Source organism: Pecten maximus, chromosome 16, assembly GCF_902652985.1.
Source record: "Pecten maximus chromosome 16, xPecMax1.1, whole genome shotgun sequence".
Taxonomy (NCBI): domain Eukaryota; kingdom Metazoa; phylum Mollusca; class Bivalvia; order Pectinida; family Pectinidae; genus Pecten; species Pecten maximus.
The window spans coordinates 2,920,717-2,940,610 of record NC_047030.1 but is presented as its reverse complement, the minus strand read 5'-3'; the positions used below and the strand labels follow the sequence as shown (position 1 = coordinate 2,940,610).

Here is a 19,894-nt window from a genome sequence, read left to right as displayed (position 1 = left end):
CATTAAAGAACTCCGTTTCCCATGTGCATGGATATTTGTCTCCTATCCCCTCCACTTTGAAACCCAAATTCACCTAATCCCGTTCATTAGTCCTCCCCGACACTCATAAAAATCGGACTTGGACAATATTAATGTCCCTCGTCCTTATCGAACATCCGATATATACATGTATACATAGAAAATCATAAAATTGGAAATTGGAAACACTTTTGATCAGTAAAGCATGAGAACTTTAATATTGGTTTTGGAGATAATTATACACGTTTCCAAATGGTTTTGGCTATATCGTGTACTGGCCATAATTGAACAGACTACCATAAAAATATGTATGACGTCATAATAGACAACCAAGCTGTTATTCAGGAAGTCATATCTTGTTACCAAAACCATTGTTGCACAAAGCATCTGAAGATTGAATAAAATAATTTCCGATTTTATTACATGTATACAATGTATATGGACCTTGGGTTGGAAATGTGCCAAAACCATGTGCTTTTTTATGTCTCTGAATTGTCCTAAAACCTAAAAATTCTTATTTGACACCCTACTGAAAATTACGTTCATGCAAAAATGACATTCAACTGCGATAGCCACCATTCTGCCGCTCGGATCCAATTGGTAGAGCGCAAGATTTGTACTCAGGCGCCCTGTGCTCGACCCGTCGATACAAATGGTTACTTAGGACTGTTACTATTTCACGATACTAGAAATGTGAAAATTCCACACAGCTTGCTAATATTTCGTATTACATGGAAGTAAATGTATATCTTTATTATCTTAAAGAAAGATAAACGGAAATCTATCCAATGGAGCTCGTTGGAGCTACATTGACCACACCCCTTAAGCCCCGGGGATGGGATACTCTCAAAAATATCATAGTATGAAACTCTTATCCCATGGTTATAATGTCATTCAAGTTTGAATGATTTCCAGTAGAAAATAAACTAAATATACCCAAAAGTATCATTTTCCTATATAAACGTTGTCCCTCCCCTGGGGCAAACGTGGAATCTGGGGGTCATGAAATTCGCAATTTTAATAAAGCACCCCAAGACCCTTCCATCTATGAAGAATATTGGTTTCCAGCATATCTGGATCTTGAGAAGAAGATTTTTAAAATTTTAGCCCATTTGACCCCTTTTAGCCCCGCCCCTCAGAGCCCTAGGGATGAGAACCTTATAACTAACAATTCTGGTGCATATTTCACCAAAGATATTTCCAGTGGTTTTTAAGAAGAAGTTGAAAATGTAAATTGTTTACGGACGCACGACGGACGACGACTTTGTCTCAGGTGACATAAAAAGTTGATACACGACGGACGACGTACGACAAATGACGGCGGATGAAAACGGATGAGAAATGGTCACCTAAGTTTACTCAGGTGAACTAAAAAGAGTTACACAATATAAGTAAAATAAACAGAGAAGAAAATAAATGTACCTCTTTATTTGAATATGGTGGTAATAGGTAAAATGAATATTTTAATGTGTCAGTTAAGAAATGGTGCCAACCAACTTAACTAGATTTTCCTTATTGTATCTGTGGATGTCAAATAGAAAAGTTCTCTCATTTCTTCTTTAATGCCCATTATATACTGATGAAAGGCAAAAGTTTATACAAGATGTACAGTTTAATAATGAACATGGCTGTCACTCAAGATATGACTTTAAATGGAAGTACTTATTTTACAGATGCACAGTATTTGTTGGAGTGTGTGCATGCGTTTATCAATGCTACAAGAATGTTAAAGATGTAATTTATTTTATTTTGATATTCATCCATAACATTATAACAGTGTTACTATATAACATAATTTGTAAAATATATAATCATATACATGCTCCTGAGTAATGCCCTTATGGACGCTTCATGGTCATAACACTCATCCAATGTTACATGCAGGATTATATCGCAAATTATTCATATCATTGTAATGAGAGATTAGTTATTTTCTAAATAACTTTACGAAAAAGTTGTTATTTGTGTATAATCAAATGTTTGTTTTTGTGTCTTTGTTGGTTTTGATGTGTCTTTAATCATTTCATATATGTATGTATTTCGCATTATGTATACGCGTGTAAAGCCCGAGACGTTCCGTAACGGCTGGGTGTCTATTTATAACGTAAGTAGATGGCATACCTGGGCAAAAGCACATTTTAGGTCGAGATCCGCGATAACCTAACTTGATAAATTATCGCGACCGGTCGTCATAATAACACGACTTGCCGTGTTAATAACATGACTTGTCGACATAATTATCTCGACAAGTCGTGTTACCGTAACGCGACCTAAAATAAAACGATGGCAGAAATAGCCACCATAGTGTATACATGTGTTGTAATGGGGATAGCATGTAAGCATAAAGGATAGTAATTGCCAAATGTTTCACTCGAATATCAAATAATTAACTGACGCATCTCGGATTCTATTTTCCTGATAACGATTCTATTCGGTCAATGACCTGACAACATGTAGATAATATCTTTGCACAATTGTTTTCCGTCGGTTATTTATGTAAATATTTCATATTTTCGCTCGATCATTGATAAACTGACGAGGTGATGATAAAATATTGCCAGTTATAGACACGCTATTGTCGTCTTTTCAATTCCTGCCAATTAATGGTTTATACATTATTGAATTGTTTTATAACGGCTGTACAATATGAGCGTTCACCAGTACGTTTACAGTGTGAGAGGGTACCAGTAACTTGTGCCATTTTACCCTTTGATATTGGCTAAGAACCACGAATATTTAATCAGGCGTAGAACAGGTTTTAATTGATGTTCGTGTGTCAGATAAATATCTTTCCAAATAAGTTTTTAGTCTGATGTTATGAAACGTTTACATGAATATGAAATAAATTGATGGATGTGTTCATTCGAAGTGATCAGCAAATATTTTGTACACCAACTGTTCACATATCAAAACTGACCACCTATGGTCATTGACCCTTTAATCTTTACGATTGACCACCATCTAAATTTGGGGGCCCTTTATACCGGAACACCTTGGTCTTATTCTCCTACTAGGTCGGGGACTCTTTATACCGGAACACTTTGGTCTTATTCTCCTACTAGGTTGGGGACTCTTTATACCGGAACACCTCGGTCTTATTCTCCTACTAGGTTGGGGACTCTTTATACCGGAACACTTTGGTCTTATTCTCCTACTAGGTTGGGGACTCTTTATACCGGAACACCTTGGTCTTATTCTCCTACTAGGTTGGGGACTCTTTATACCGGAACACCTTGGTCTTATTCTCCTACTAGGTTGGGGACTCTTTATACCGGAACACCTCGGTCTTATTCTCCTACTAGGTTGGGGACTCTTTATACCGGAACACCTCGGTCTTATTCATCTACTAGGTTGGGGACTCTTTATACCGGAACACCTTGGTCTTATTCATCTACTAGGTCGGGGACTCTTTATACCGGAACACCTCGGTCTTATTCATCTACTAGGTTGGGGACTCTTTATACCGGAACACCTTGGTCTTATTCCTCTCCTAGGTTGGGGACTCTTTATACCGGAACACCTCGGTCTTATTCTCCTACTAGGTTGGGGACTCTTTATACCGGAACACCTTGGTCTTATTCTCCTACTAGGTCCGGAACTCTTTATACCGGAACACCTTGGTCTTATTCTCCTACTAGGTTGGGGACTCTTTATACCGGAACACCTCGGTCTTATTCATCTACTAGGTCGGGGACTCTTTATACCGGAACACCTCGGTCTTATTCTCCTACTAGGTCGGGGACTCTTTATACCGGAACACCTCGGTCTTATTCCTCTACTAGGTTGGGGCCTCTTTATACCGGAACACCTTGGTCTTATTCATCTACTAGGTCGGGGACTCTTTATACCGGAACACCTCGGTCTTATTCTCCTACTAGGTTGGGGACTCTTTATATCGGAACACCTTGGTCTTATTCTCCTACTAGGTTGGGGACTCTTTATACCGGAACACCTCGGTCTTATTCTCCTACTAGGTTGGGGACTCTTTATATCGGAACACCTTGGTCTTATTCATCTACTAGGTCGGGGACTCTTTATACCGGAACACCTTGGTCTTATTCTCCTACTAGGTTGGGGACTCTTTATATCGGAACACCTCGGTCTTATTCTCCTACTAGGTTGGGGCCTCTTTATACCGGAACACCTTGGTCTTATTCCCCTACTAGGTCGGGGACTCTTTATACCGGAACACCTCGGTCTTATTCCTCTCCTAGGTTGGGGACTCTTTATACCGGAACACCTTGGTCTTATTCCTCTCCTAGGTCGGGGACTCTTTATACCGGAACACCTCGGTCTTATTCCTCTCCTAGGTCGGGGACTCTTTATATCGGAACACCTTGGTCTTATTCTCCTACTAGGTCAAGGACTCTTTATACCGGAACACCTCGGTCTTATTCCTCTCCTAGGTTGGGGACTCTTTATATCGGAACACCTTGGTCTTATTCCCCTACTAGGTCGGGGACTCTTTATACCGGAACACCTTGGTCTTATTCCTCTCCTAGGTTGGGGACTCTTTATACCGGAACACCTTGGTCTTATTCTCCTACTAGGTTGGGGACTCTTTATACCGGAACACCTCGGTCTTATTCATCTACTAGGTTGGGGACTCTTTATACCGGAACACCTTGGTCTTATTCATCTACTAGGTCGGGGACTCTTTATACCGGAACACCTCGGTCTTATTCATCTACTAGGTTGGGGACTCTTTATACCGGAACACCTTGGTCTTATTCCTCTCCTAGGTTGGGGACTCTTTATACCGGAACACCTTGGTCTTATTCTCCTACTAGGTTGGGGACTCTTTATACCGGAACACCTTGGTCTTATTCTCCTACTAGGTTGGGGACTCTTTATACCGGAACACCTTGGTCTTATTCTCCTACTAGGTTGGGGACTCTTTATACCGGAACACCTCGGTCTTATTCATCTACTAGGTCGGGGACTCTTTATACCGGAACACCTTGGTCTTCTTCTCCTACTAGGTCGGGGACTCTTTATACCGGAACACCTTGGTCTTATTCCTCTACTAGGTCGGGGACTCTTTATACCGGAACACCTCGGTCTTATTCCTCTCCTAGGTTGGGGACTCTTTATACCGGAACACCTTGGTCTTATTCTCCTACTAGGTTGGGGACTCTTTATACCGGAACATCTTGGTCTTATTCCTCTCCTAGGTCGGGGACTCTTTATACCGAAACACCTTGGTCTTCTTCTCCTACTAGGTTGGGGACTCTTTATACCGGAACACCTCGGTCTTATTCTCCTACTAGGTTGGGGACTCTTTATACCGGAACACCTTGGTCTTATTCCTCTCCTAGGTCGGGGACTCTTTATACCGGAACATCTTGGTCTTATTCCTCTCCTAGGTCGGGGACTCTTTATACCGGAACATCTTGGTCTTATTCCTCTCCTAGGTCGGGGACTCTTTATACCGGAACATCTTGGTCTTATTCCTCTTCTAGGTTGGGGCCTCTTTATACCGGAACACCTTGGTCTTATTCATCTACTAGGTCGGGGACTCTTTATACCGGAACACCTTGGTCTTCTTCTCCTACTAGGTCGGGGACTCTTTATACCGGAACACCTTGGTCTTATTCCTCTACTAGGTCGGGGACTCTTTATACCGGAACACCTTGGTCTTATTCTCCTACTAGGTTGGGGACTCTTTATACCGGAACACCTCGGTCTTATTCATCTACTAGGTCGGGGACTCTTTATACCGGAACACCTTGGTCTTCTTCTCCTACTGTTAGGGACTCTTTATACCGGAACACCTTGGTCTTATTCCTCTACTAGGTCGGGGACTCTTTATACCGGAACACCTCGGTCTTATTCCTCTACTAGGTCGGGGACTCTTTATACCGGAACACCTCGGTCTTATTCCTCTCCTAGGTTGGGGACTCTTTATACCGGAACACCTCGGTCTTATTCTCCTACTAGGTTGGGGACTCTTTATACCGGAACACCTTGGTCTTATTCCCCTACTAGGTCGGGGACTCTTTATACCGGAACACCTTGGTCTTATTCTCCTACTAGGTTGGGGACTCTTTATACCGGAACACCTCGGTCTTATTCTTCTACTAGGTTGGGGACTCTTTATACCGGAACACCTTGGTCTTATTCTCCTACTAGGTTGGGGCCTCTTTATACCGGAACACCTTGGTCTTATTCTCCTACTAGGTTGGGGACTCTTTATACCGGAACACCTTGGTCTTATTCCTCTACTAGGTTGGGGACTCTTTATACCGGAACACCTCGGTCTTATTCCTCTCCTAGGTCGGGGACTCTTTATACCGGAACATCTTGGTCTTATTCCTCTCCTAGGTCGGGGACTCTTTATACCGGAACATCTTGGTCTTATTCCTCTCCTAGGTCGGGGACTCTTTATACCGGAACATCTTGGTCTTATTCCTCTTCTAGGTTGGGGCCTCTTTATACCGGAACACCTTGGTCTTATTCCTCTCCTAGGTTGGGGACTCTTTATACCGGAACACCTTGGTCTTATTCTCCTACTAGGTCGGGGACTCTTTATACCGGAACACCTTGGTCTTATTCCCCTACTAGGTCGGGGACTCTTTATACCGGAACACCTCGGTCTTATTCCTCTCCTAGGTCGGGGACTCTTTATACCGGAACATCTTGGTCTTATTCTCCTACTAGGTTGGGGACTCTTTATACCGGAACACCTTGGTCTTCTTCTCCTACTAGGTCGGGAACTCTTTATACCGGAACACCTTGGTCGTATTCTCCTACTAGGTTGGGGACCCTTTATACCGGAACACCTTGGTCTTCTTCTCCTACTAGGTCGGGGACTCTTTATACCGGAACACTTTGGTCTTATTCTCCTACTAGGTCGGGGACTCTTTATACCGGAACACCTTGGTCTTCTTCTCCTACTAGGTCGGGGACTCTTTATACCGGAACACCTTGGTCTTATTCTCCTACTGTTAGGGACTCTTTATACCGGAACACATTGGTCTTATTCTCCTACTGTTAGGAACTCTTTATACCGGAACACCTTGGTCTTATTCTCCTACTGTTAGGGACTCTTTATACCGGAACACCTTGGTATTATTCTCCTACTAGGTTGGGGACTCTTTATACCGGAACACCTTGGTCTTATTCCTCTACTAGGTTGGGGACTCTTTATACCGGAACACCTTGGTCTTATTCTCCTACTAGGTCCGGAACTCTTTATACCGGAACACCTCGGTCTTATTCCTCTACTAGGTTGGGGACTCTTTATACCGGAACACCTTGGTCTTATTCCTCTACTAGGTTGGGGACTCTTTATACCGGAACACCTCGGTCTTATTCCTCTCCTAGGTTGGGGACTCTTTATACCGGAACACCTTGGTCTTATTCTCCTACTAGGTTGGGGACTCTTTATACCGGAACACCTTGGTCTTATTCCTCTACTAGGTTGGGGACTCTTTATACCGGAACACCTTGGTCTTATTCTCCTACTAGGTTGGGGACTCTTTATACCGGAACACCTCGGTCTTATTCCTCTACTAGGTTGGGGACTCTTTATACCGGAACACCTCGGTCTTATTCCTCTACTAGGTTGGGGACTCTTTATACCGGAACACCTTGGTCTTATTCCTCTCCTAGGTTGGGGACTCTTTATACCGGAACACCTTGGTCTTATTCTCCTACTAGGTTGGGGACTCTTTATACCGGAACACCTCGGTCTTATTCTCCTACTAGGTTGGGGACTCTTTATACCGGAACACCTTGGTCGTATTCTCCTACTAGGTCGGGGACTCTTTATACCGGAACACCTCGGTCTTATTCATCTACTAGGTTGGGGACTCTTTATACCGGAACACCTTGGTCTTATTCATCTACTAGGTCGGGGACTCTTTATACCGGAACACCTCGGTCTTATTCATCTACTAGGTTGGGGACTCTTTATACCGGAACACCTTGGTCTTATTCCTCTCCTAGGTTGGGGACTCTTTATACCGGAACACCTTGGTCTTATTCTCCTACTAGGTTGGGGACTCTTTATACCGGAACACCTCGGTCTTATTCATCTACTAGGTCGGGGACTCTTTATACCGGAACACCTCGGTCTTATTCCTCTCCTAGGTCGGGGACTCTTTATACCGGAACACCTCGGTCTTATTCCTCTCCTAGGTTGGGGACTCTTTATACCGGAACACCTTGGTCTTATTCCTCTCCTAGGTCGGGGACTCTTTATACCGGAACACCTTGGTCTTATTCCTCTCCTAGGTCGGGGACTCTTTATACCGGAACACCTCGGTCTTATTCCTCTCCTAGGTCGGGGACTCTTTATACCGGAACACCTCGGTCTTATTCCTCTCCTAGGTTGGGGACTCTTTATATCGGAACACCTTGGTCTTATTCCCCTACTAGGTCGGGGACTCTTTATACCGGAACACCTTGGTCTTATTCCTCTCCTAGGTTGGGGACTCTTTATACCGGAACACCTTGGTCTTATTCTCCTACTAGGTTGGGGACTCTTTATACCGGAACACCTCGGTCTTATTCATCTACTAGGTTGGGGACTCTTTATACCGGAACACCTTGGTCTTATTCATCTACTAGGTCGGGGACTCTTTATACCGGAACACCTCGGTCTTATTCATCTACTAGGTTGGGGACTCTTTATACCGGAACACCTTGGTCTTATTCCTCTCCTAGGTTGGGGACTCTTTATACCGGAACACCTTGGTCTTATTCTCCTACTAGGTTGGGGACTCTTTATACCGGAACACCTTGGTCTTATTCTCCTACTAGGTTGGGGACTCTTTATACCGGAACACCTTGGTCTTATTCTCCTACTAGGTCGGGGACTCTTTATACCGGAACACCTTGGTCTTATTCCTCTACTAGGTCGGGGACTCTTTATACCGGAACACCTCGGTCTTATTCATCTACTAGGTCGGGGACTCTTTATACCGGAACACCTTGGTCTTCTTCTCCTACTAGGTTGGGGACTCTTTATACCGGAACACCTTGGTCTTATTCTCCTACTAGGTTGGGGACTCTTTATACCGGAACACCTTGGTCTTATTCTCCTACTAGGTCGGGGACTCTTTATACCGGAACACCTTGGTCTTATTCCTCTACTAGGTCGGGGACTCTTTATACCGGAACACCTCGGTCTTATTCCTCTCCTAGGTCGGGGACTCTTTATACCGGAACACCTCGGTCTTATTCCTCTCCTAGGTTGGGGACTCTTTATACCGGAACACCTTGGTCTTCTCCTCCTACTGTTAGGGACTCTTTATACCGGAACACCTTGGTCTTATTCTCCTACTAGGTTGGGGACTCTTTATACCGGAACATCTTGGTCTTCTTCTCCTACTAGGTCGGGGACTCTTTATACCGGACCATCTTGGTCTTATTCTCCTACTAGGTTGGGGACTCTTTATACCGGAACACCTTGGTCTTATTCTCCTACTAGGTTGGGGACTCTTTATACCGGAACACCTTGGTCTTATTCTCCTACTAGGTTGGGGACTCTTTATACCGGAACACCTTGGTCTTATTCCCCTACTAGGTTGGGGACTCTTTATACCGGAAAACCTTGGTCTTATTCCTCTCCTAGGTTGGGGACTCTTTATACCGGAACACCTCGGTCGTATTCCCCTACTAGGTCGGGGACTCTTTATACCGGAACATCTTGGTCTTCTTCTCCTACTAGGTCGGGGACTCTTTATACCGGAACACCTTGGTCTTATTCTCCTACTAGGTCGGGGACTCTTTATACCGGAACACCTTGGTCTTCTTCTCCTACTAGGTCGGGGACTCTTTATACCGGAACACCTTGGTCTTATTCTCCTACTAGGTCGGGGACTCTTTATACCGGAACACCTCGGTCTTATTCTCCTACTAGGTCGGGGACTCTTTATACCGGAACACCTTGGTCTTCTTCTCCTACTAGGTCGGGGACTCTTTATACCGGAACACCTTGGTCTTATTCTCCTACTAGGTTGGGGACTCTTTATACCGGAACACCTCGGTCTTATTCTCCTACTAGGTTGGGGACTCTTTATACCGGAACACCTCGGTCTTATTCTCCTACTAGGTTGGGGACTCTTTATACCGGAACACCTCGGTCGTATTCCCCTACTAGGTCGGGGACTCTTTATACCGGAACACCTTGGTCTTATTCTCCTACTAGGTCGGGGACTCTTTATACCGGAACACCTTGGTCTTATTCTCCTACTAGGTTGGGGACTCTTTATACCGGAACACCTTGGTCTTATTCCCCTACTAGGTTGGGGACTCTATATACCGGAAAACCTTGGTCTTATTCCTCTCCTAGGTTGGGGACTCTTTATACCGGAACACCTCGGTCGTATTCCCCTACTAGGTCGGGGACTCTTTATACCGGAACACCTTGGTCTTCTTCTCCTACTAGGTCGGGGACTCTTTATACCGGAACACCTTGGTCTTATTCTCCTACTAGGTCGGGGACTCTTTATACCGGAACACCTTGGTCTTATTCCCCTACTAGGTCGGGGACTCTTTATACCGGAACATCTTGGTCTTATTCCTCTCCTAGGTCGGGGACTCTTTATACCGGAACACCTTGGTCTTATTCTCCTACTAGGTTGGGGACTCTTTATACCGGAACACCTTGGTTTTCTTCTCCTACTAGGTCGGGGACTCTTTATACCGGAACACCTTGGTCTTCTTCTCCTACTAGGTCGGGGACTCTTTATACCGGAACACCTTGGTCTTATTCTCCTACTAGGTTGGGGACTCTTTATACCGGAACACCTCGGTCGTATTCCCCTACTAGGTCGGGGACTCTTTATACCGGAACACCTTGGTCTTATTCCCCTACTAGGTTGGGGACTCTTTATACCGGAACACCTTGGTCTTCTTCTCCTACTAGGTTGGGGACTCTTTATACCGGAACACCTTGGTCTTATTCTCCTACTAGGTTGGGGACTCTTTATACCGGAACACCTTGGTCTTCTTCTCCTACTAGGTTGGGGACTCTTTATACCGGAACACCTTGGTCTTATTCCACTACTAGGTTGGGGACTCTTTATACCGGAACACCTTGGTTCTTGTACAGGAAACGTAGGTGAAAACTGTACTGTTTATAGCCAGTATCAACCATTTAATAATTGAACTTGTGTCTCACAATGGATACAAAGTCGTCTAAAATCATACTAATTTACTAAAAGTACGGTTTAATTTTGGTTTAGAACTATCGGAAGTGAAATGGATGTCAAGACAAATTAATAATTCAGGTCTAAACAGTACAAAATCTTTGATGTAATAAGTTTAAAGGTATGCATTCTACAATAACATCTATACACGGTCCATATAATTAATAGTACAGTGTAATTTCCTTCCGACAATCGTAACTCTAACCGGAAGTGATCATCAGGTCATGACTTTGTAGTAGGTGCGCGGTCAATCTGTCGTGACATCCGGTATGTATGTATGTGTATGACCCGTGCTGTCAGAATAACCCCGATCTAGTAAAACCACGGGATAAAACGAAATTGCCGTCACAAAATACAAGTTGAAATATGTCAGGATATAAAAATAGCTCCATTCATGTGTAAATGTTAACAGGGTGATGTATAAATAAGGTGCGTTCAAAAGACCTTTCTTGTCACTTTTTATCCCAGACCAGTATGGACTGTCAAACATATTTCTTATATTCATGCCTGCTGGTTTATCTGATGTTGCAGTTCGCTATGTCACAAGTATTGAGCGAGGAAGATGGATCCTACGGTGTCTGGGTGCCACCTGTTTCAGGTAAGTTGGTCATCGTATAAATAAACAGTAAATGATTTATCGGATGGGTAAATGATATAAATAAACGATGAATAATTTATCGGATGGGTAAATGACATAAATAAACAGTAAATGATTTATCGGATGAGTTAATGATATAAATAAACAGTAAATGATTTATCGAATATGTTAATGACATAGATATACGATGACTCATTTATCGAATATGTTAATGACATGTAGATATACATTCTTGTACGATGACTCATTTCTCGAATATGTTAATGACATAAACATACGATGACTCATTTATCGAATATGTTAATGACATAAATAAACGATGAATCATTTATCGGGTGGGTTAATTATATAAATAAACGATGAATTATTTATCGAATGGGCTAATGTTTTAAATAAACGATGGAACTCTGAGGGGTTAATGACATAAATAAATGATGAATCGTCAGATAGGTTAATGATATACAAACGATGAATAATTTATCAGATGGGTTAATGATAAACAAACGATGAGTAATTTATCAGATGGGTTAATGATAAACGATGAGTAATTGATCAGATGGGTTAATGATATACAAACGATGAGTAATTGATCAGATGGGTTAATGATATACAAACGATGAGTAATTTATCAGATGGGTTAATGATATACAAACGATGAGTAATTTATCAGATGGGTTAATGATATACAAACGATGAGTAATTCATCAGATGGGTTAATGATATACAAACGATGAGTAATTAATTCATCAGATGGGTTAATGATATACAAACGATGAGTAATTTACCAGATGGGTTAATGATATACAAACGATGAGTAATTCATCAGATGGGTTAATGATATACAAACGATGAGTAATTCATCAGATGGGTTAATGATATACAAACGATGAGTAATTCATCAGATGGGTTAATGATATACAAACGATGAGTAATTTATCAGATAGGTTAATGATATACAAACGATGAGTAATTGATCAGATGGGTTAATGATAAACGATGAGTAATTTATCAGATGGGTTAATGATATACAAACGATGAGTAATTTATCAGATGGGTTAATGATATACAAACGATGAGTAATTCATCAGATGGGTTAATGATAAACGATGAGTAATTCATCAGATGGGTTAATGATATACAAACGATGAGTAATTGATCAGATGGGTTAATGATAAACGATGAGTAATTGATCAGATGGGTTAATGATAAACGATGAGTAATTGATCAGATGGGTTAATGATATACAAACGATGAGTAATTCATCAGATAGGTTAATGATATACAAACGATGAGTAATTTATCAGATGGGTTAATGATATACAAACGATGAGTAATTTATCAGATGGGTTAATGATATATAAACGATGAGTAATTTATCAGATGGGTTAATGATAAACGATGAGTAATTTATCAGATGGGTTAATGATAAACGATGAGTAATTTATCAGATGGGTTAATGATAAACGATGAGTAATTTATCAGATGGGTTAATGATAAACGATGAGTAATTTATCAGATGGGTTAATGATATACAAACGATGAGTAATTTATCAGATGGGTTAATGATAAACGATGAGTAATTTATCAGATGGGTTAATGATAAACGATGAGTAATTTATCAGATGGGTTAATGATAAACGATGAGTAATTGATCAGCTGGGTTAATGGATTGTACACAAGTTTTAACGATATCCACGGGACCAGAGGAATTATTATTTTATTAGAAATTCTGTCGTGTTTTAGAATATACAAGGTAAACCCTAATTCGCGATTAAACTTGATAAGGTTGAGCCTAATTCGCGAGTTTATTTTGTGATAATATTACAGATGGTAGATACTGTTGATGGACTTCAACTTTAATTATATTCCTTTGTGAAATGACCTCTAATTTCAAGTTATAATCGTGACCAAGTTAATAAAACTCTTAAATCCACAGGTGTGCCGTAACCTGCTTTAACGTACGATTCACTATGAACAGTGACACTGTTCAGAGTATACACATAACTTAACCGAATATAGAAAGCTAACAAATTAATTAAATGATGGGGTTATTGCATCCCCCCCCCCCCCCCCCCCCCCCCCCCCCCCTCCCCAAAATTCAGGCCTCAAATTCCTCCACCAGATAACGACAAACCTCGAAACTATAAGTCCATCAATGGGGTAACGACAAATCTCGGAACTAAAGGTCCACCAATAGGGAAACAACAGACAATTCATTAGACCCTGCTCTTGTCGTTAGAGACTGGACGATGCCATCTTGGATATTGACGGGGCTCGGAAGACAAGAGCAGAATATCTTGGGTTTCTGACTATGGCAAAATTAAGTGTTAGAAAAACGTTATATTTTCTTTACCTACAATAATTCGTAAGAATTTATATTGTTTTATTTTTCAGTTGGGGAAGGCTGTGTGGTCCTGGACGACCAGATATTCTGTTTCGACCAATAAACGAACGTTTAGCGGCACTGTTGATGACAACATGACGAATGAGCCAAATAAAACATCATTTATACATCATTTTATTGGAATTTCAAACACAGCCATGACGGCAGCGATACAAGAGAAACTATCCAGTGAATATAAAGTTTATCATTGAGACATATATACAAACAACTATGGTCCAGGTATGACTCACAAACTGATTATTATGTTGTTTTAGGTGATATCAAAACATTTATTAAAGAAGTTGACGTAGTGTTAAACACTACGAAGGCAACAACGTGGTAGTATCGTGCATTCTAAGGAAAAACAAAAAATGTGAAAACGTTTTGAATAAATGACCGACACATTTGTACAAGTATTTATTTGTCAGTTGACCTGGTTTTAATAACAACATTTGACATGTCGAACCGTGAACATCCTAATGGGATGGAGTTGTGGTCGCCCCAGCGTTAGTGAGGTATAGCGTGTGGTGGTTACACCTATGCTCCACAATGCTGTATAGCTGAGCCTGAACAGATGTGCTCAGTTCCTCTTCTTGTCCATTGATAGAAGCCATCATTTGCAACTGAAGAATAAGATAAGGTTTTTATCTAATTTTCTTACTTTTAAATATATTTCGTTACCATGTGAGCCATTTTCTACATTGTTATTTGAAGAATGGTTTATTCGCTGTCGGCGACAAAGCATCGTATACATCACATCACAATTCCAAAGTGCCATAGCATTATATCCTTACCCCACGGTAAATACTATAATACCATACAATTTAGAACAGTACTTAACGAACTCTAATACACATTGAACATTACTCTCCTGTATAAAATGGTGTAAAGCATCACTTATAGTTATCAGAATATGGATGTAATACTTCAAACGGCATTCTGTTGATGGCGCTATCGTCTCTAATGTAGTAAAATTGTGTCGCTTCAGTAAAAGAATACTATCATTTAATGAGTAAATAAAGAGTAAATAGAACAACATAAAGTTGTCCCTGAAGTGTTGATGTATATAGGCGCCTAATGGGTAATTTATAAACTTACCTCCAGCTGATCTAGACCGTTCACTTGATGGATTTGATGTACTTGATGGTTATCCAGCGCCATGAAGTAACACGTAGAATGTGTTCGCGCAACCAGGTAGTGCTGTAGCAATGGACTATGTATGTAAATTACATATCAACTCAAACACTGAAGCGGGAAACGTATTCCGAGAGCAGCGACCGCAACATTCTATAATTTGTAATTATAAAGAAAATTTCTGAACTTTGTTGGGGATCTTATTGGGAAACAATATACTTACGGACATACCGGTAGCTATCACAACCCTAGTTCATTTTGAGGATGTAACGTAGCTTGAAATCAATCTAGATTTTTATGGCGGCTGTCGTCGATGAAGCAGATGACGATTAATTTTCCGAAACGTCTGGTCCTACTCTGCTTTGTTTACAGAAGATTGACCAGGTGTTCCAAAAGTGTGAGCGTCTTCTTATTCATCGACGGCAATCGTCACGCAATTCTAGGTCAAATTGATTCAACACACAAATCTAGGTCAAATTCAACACACAAATCTAGGTCAAATTCAACTCACATTTCAAAATGCGAACCACTAGGTAGGTATAGAACCACTAGGTATACTATATCATGATCGTCTGACTTCATATCACACAAGGATATTTCCAAATGCCTCAAAATAGGATCATCTAGTCAAAAGCCACATAGGTTAATACGAAAACGCCTGTGTATTTCATCGTTCATGTTTACTAACCGATACTGGGTCGTAGACAAAGGACACGGTTCCGTGTTCAGTGTTGTGGTGATGGCCGTTATGCTGTGCCTGGATAACATTCATATAGGAGTATATGTTAGAATTGTTTTAAGATGGTTTTGGAGAGGTCCCTACAGAATACGGATTTTTGTTTGTTTCTCCTCTATATATTATCGGAGATAAACATCCTAGTTAAAGCTTGGACACTACCGATTTTTTTAGGTCTCTGCAGAATAAGACAATATTACTATTGTATTACATGGTGTCCCTTTACAGGCCTGTAGAACTTGAAATAGATGTTGCTTCACTTTGTATGACAGTCCCAGCGAATGGTGCTTCGCGGTACCAAGAGGATTGGATCAAGAGAGCACATATGCGCTGGCGACACACGAAGTTGCAGCTCTTTATATAAAAAAATCCTTGTTGATATATCCCGTCCCTGTCCCCGTCCCTGTCCCCGTCCCCGTCCCGTCCCGTCCCCGTCCTGTCCCCGTCCCGTCCCGTCCCGTCCCGTGCCCGTCCCGTCCCTGTCCCTGTCCCCGTCCCGTCCCGTCCCGTCCCGTCCCCGTCCCCGTCCCGTCCCCGTCCCGTCCCGTCCCCGTCCCCGTCCCGTCCCCGTCCCCGTCCCCGTCCCCGTCCCGTCCCATCCCGTCCCGACCAGATGCATTGTAACTAGCTAATCTCAGGAACACGATCCTCACCAAACTGTGTTTCGGGATGTAAAGTGGTAGTGGGGGTATTCATGTCTTACAGACATTTTCTAGTTTTATATCTAATTCTGATGTGCACCGTTCATTAACCTACCAGTCGGGAACCTAGGAAGGAATATGCCGTCTGGTACCCACTTCAGTGCGTTAGAAAGTGTGCTTTTAAGAGTTATCGACAAAGATTTGTTAATGATCAGATACTTGTTATTGTTTATTATGTAAGGTGAAGCGCATTAGAGTAATTTTTCAAATTAGATAGTGCGCTATATAAATGCTGTATGTATATCAATACTGTACATTATTTCTCAGTATAATTCGACTAAGTGGGTGGGGAGTATGCTAACATGTCTCGATGTGTCATTTCAGTATAATAGCACTATAATTATTAACCTATGCATATTTCTCAAATTACCTAACATTCGAAATTATAAAATTATCAAAGTATTTTCAGGCCTACATTTCTGTATCTCTACATTAGTTTATGTCGTTTGAGATATTTATAACTTTCGTTGTGGAATTAACAGTCTCTTGATGTTGGATAAGATATATAATTTTCATAATACCTGAACGACAGCCAGGGTAAGAAACACCACAATATAACACACTCTCAACATGATGTTTGGTAGATGAATATCAGCAGGTCCTTTAAACGATGGTAGGACACTCGGTTAATGTTATCTTAGGTGTGTTCTCACTCGTAAACATCCTCGGGGCTTTTCCGGTTACTCTTAAATCCACTTGGACTCCAGTAATCGGCCATTTCCGGCAATCATGGATTCGTGCGTTTCCGGTACATATTGAAAAGTACATGTAGTTTTTATTACAGGCATGCACAGGCAGCTGTTAACGTCTTATCTTTTATTCACGTTACTGACAATGTAATATTAGTACTTGTGAACTGGGACAAAAAGACAGACAGTTTATAACCCGAATTGAATTTTATCTTGGACCAAAAAAATTCAGTTGGTCTTCCGTAACCTGAATGACTGAGATAACAAAAAGTGCCGTCTCGAAATGTTCACCTTATTCTTGAGTCCAAAGTGACACACAACATATCTTAATCTTTAGTCCAAGGTAACACGCAACATATCTTAATCTTAAGTCCAAAGTGACACACAACATATCTTAATCTTTAGTCCAAAGTGACACACAACATATCTTAATCTTTAGTCCAAAGTGACACACAACATATCTTATTATTTGGTTCTAAGTGACATACAGCAAATCTTTTTTTTTTTTTTTTAGAGCCAGTTTTTTAATGAATAAAACATTTTTTTGGCACATAATTAAGGAAAATACAAACGTCGCCTGATTAGCTCTTGTCATGTCACACACATGAATACACACGCACATGCGTGACCATGCATCATTTATTCAAACAATTCAGATTTAAGGCGTCGACACACAATGAAGCCAATCACGATGATTTCATTCAATTGACAACAGTGTATAAGTAGATTTCTTTCATTTGGGAATTATCAGCCGGAAACCCGCTGTAATGAAGTATTTTTCAAAATAATATACAGATACAATTGAAAAAATAAAATCCTCTCCCAAAAATACACGCAGTGGCATAATTACCAGTTGTATATTTGTTTTATTTGCAAATCAATAACAAATAAAAGCGAATACGTGATGTAAACACACAAGCTTGGTTAGTACAAATAAAGTGTTTTTTCTATTTCTCAAACATTCTATAAATATGAATATATCTGCTGTTTGGATTCAATAATACCCATACAATAGATTTAGATATTAACATGACAACGATAAATACGTATGTATGTGTGTTGGGTTAGCCTGGAAACGTATTTGCCATCAATAGGGAGCGGAAGACACCTACTATTGGTGGACTTTTATCGGTTAGATTTGAAATGTCATGCTGTATATTTTTTGGCAAATGCCTGTTGACAAACAAAATGTTCGACACAAACAAGGAAGTTTAGGGATAATTTAGAATGTACGGACCGCAAAGGGTAATTCGACACATCTACAGTATTCGAAGAATAACATTTGACTGATTTACCACCACAGGTAATGCGAGTATTTCCCCATATTATTTCATTTTGAATGTGTTTGGGTTTATTTGTTCTCTCCCCGACATTAAATTTTATCCTCGACTCCAGGACATTTCTGTAAAAGGAAGGGATTTTTTTTATATTATCTATTTTCCTTAATGATTGTATTCTCATCCTAAAAAGCATCAGGTCCTTACCAAATTTATCAAAATAAAGTTTAGGTATTACGGTCCAGTTAGAATATTTTTGTGTTGTATCAAACAGTCTCTTACCCATGTGACTCTTAGCATTTCTACATGTGTTTCAATATCTCTTATTTTTAGCCCCCATTCTTCATATTCATTTATCATTACACTCCGTTTAATTATACCCCCGCAAAGAAGTTAGGGGGGAATACTGGAATCAGGTTGTCTGTCCGTCCCTACGTCCTCCGTCCGTCCGTAAACAATTATTGTTATCGCTATTTCTCAGAAAGTACAGAAGGGATCTTTCTCAAATTTCATATGTAGGTTCCCCTTGGTGCCTTGTATGCATATTCATTTTGAGACCAATCGGAAAACAACATGGCCGACAGGCAGCCATCGTGAATTTTGACAATTGAAGTTGTTATCGCTATTTCTTAGAAAGTACTAATGGGATCTTTCTCAAATTTCATATGTATGTTCCCCTTGGTGCCTTGTTATGCATATTCATTTTGAGACCAATCGAAACAACATGGCCGACAGGCAGCCATCTTTGATTTTGACATTGAAGTTTGTTATCGCTATTTCTCAGAAAGTACTGAAGGGATCTTTCTCAAATTTCATATGTATGTTCCCCTTGGTGCCTTGTTATGCATGTTCATTTTGAGACCAATCGGAAAACAACATGGCCGACAGGCAGCCATCTTGGATTTTGACAATTGAAGTTTGTTATCGCTATTTCTCAGAAAGTACTGAAGGGATCTTTCTCAAATTTCATATGTATGTTCCCCTTGGTGCCTTGTTATGCATATTCATTTTGAGACCAATCGGAAAACAACATGGCCGAAAGGCAGCCATCTTGGATTTTGACAATTGAATTTTGTTATCGCTATTTTTCAGAAAGTACTTAAGGGATCTTTCTCAAACATTTTTGTAAGTTCCCCTTGGTCTGTAGTTCTGCATATTGCATCTTGGGACCAATAGGAAAACAACATAGCCGGGACCAT

At 40.8% G+C, this 19,894-nt stretch overlaps 1 protein-coding gene and 1 long non-coding RNA gene across 4 annotated transcripts; one reads left to right on the top strand and one right to left on the bottom strand.

The window, feature by feature from the left end:
• The first annotated feature begins 11,425 nt into the window (after positions 1–11,425).
• On the top strand, positions 11,426–14,566 carry LOC117344462. Of its 3 annotated transcripts, none has more exons than XR_004536194.1 (3): positions 11,426–11,444; positions 11,709–11,775; positions 14,170–14,566. It is a non-coding gene; the product is annotated as an uncharacterized LOC117344462 (long non-coding RNA). The 3 variants fall into 3 exon arrangements; XR_004536193.1 differs by lacking the exon at positions 11,426–11,444 and adding an exon at positions 11,478–11,606; XR_004536192.1 differs by lacking the exon at positions 11,426–11,444 and having other exon boundaries at positions 11,457–11,775.
• On the bottom strand, positions 14,546–17,380 carry LOC117344460. The gene is made up of 4 exons (XM_033907206.1): positions 17,251–17,380; positions 15,981–16,049; positions 15,257–15,358; positions 14,546–14,781 (listed from the first exon to the last, which is right to left on the bottom strand). The coding sequence occupies exons 1-4, from the start codon at positions 17,299–17,301 to the stop codon at positions 14,635–14,637; spliced, it is 369 nt and encodes a 122-aa protein (XP_033763097.1). The 5' UTR covers positions 17,302–17,380; the 3' UTR covers positions 14,546–14,634.
• Positions 17,381–19,894: the final 2,514 nt, after the last annotated feature.

Excerpts from the sequence above, each read along its gene's own strand:
- LOC117344460 (XM_033907206.1), bottom strand. The coding sequence starts at position 17,301 with ATGTTGAGAGTGTGTTATATTGTGGTGTTTCTTACCCTGGCTGTCGTT. Across the intron at positions 15,359-15,980 it reads TTGTCTACGACCCAGTATCG|CACTACCTGGTTGCGCGAAC; the intron begins GTTAGTAAACAT and ends CCATTGCTACAG. Across the intron at positions 14,782-15,256 it reads ACGGTCTAGATCAGCTGGAG|TTGCAAATGATGGCTTCTAT; the intron begins GTAAGTTTATAA and ends CTTATTCTTCAG.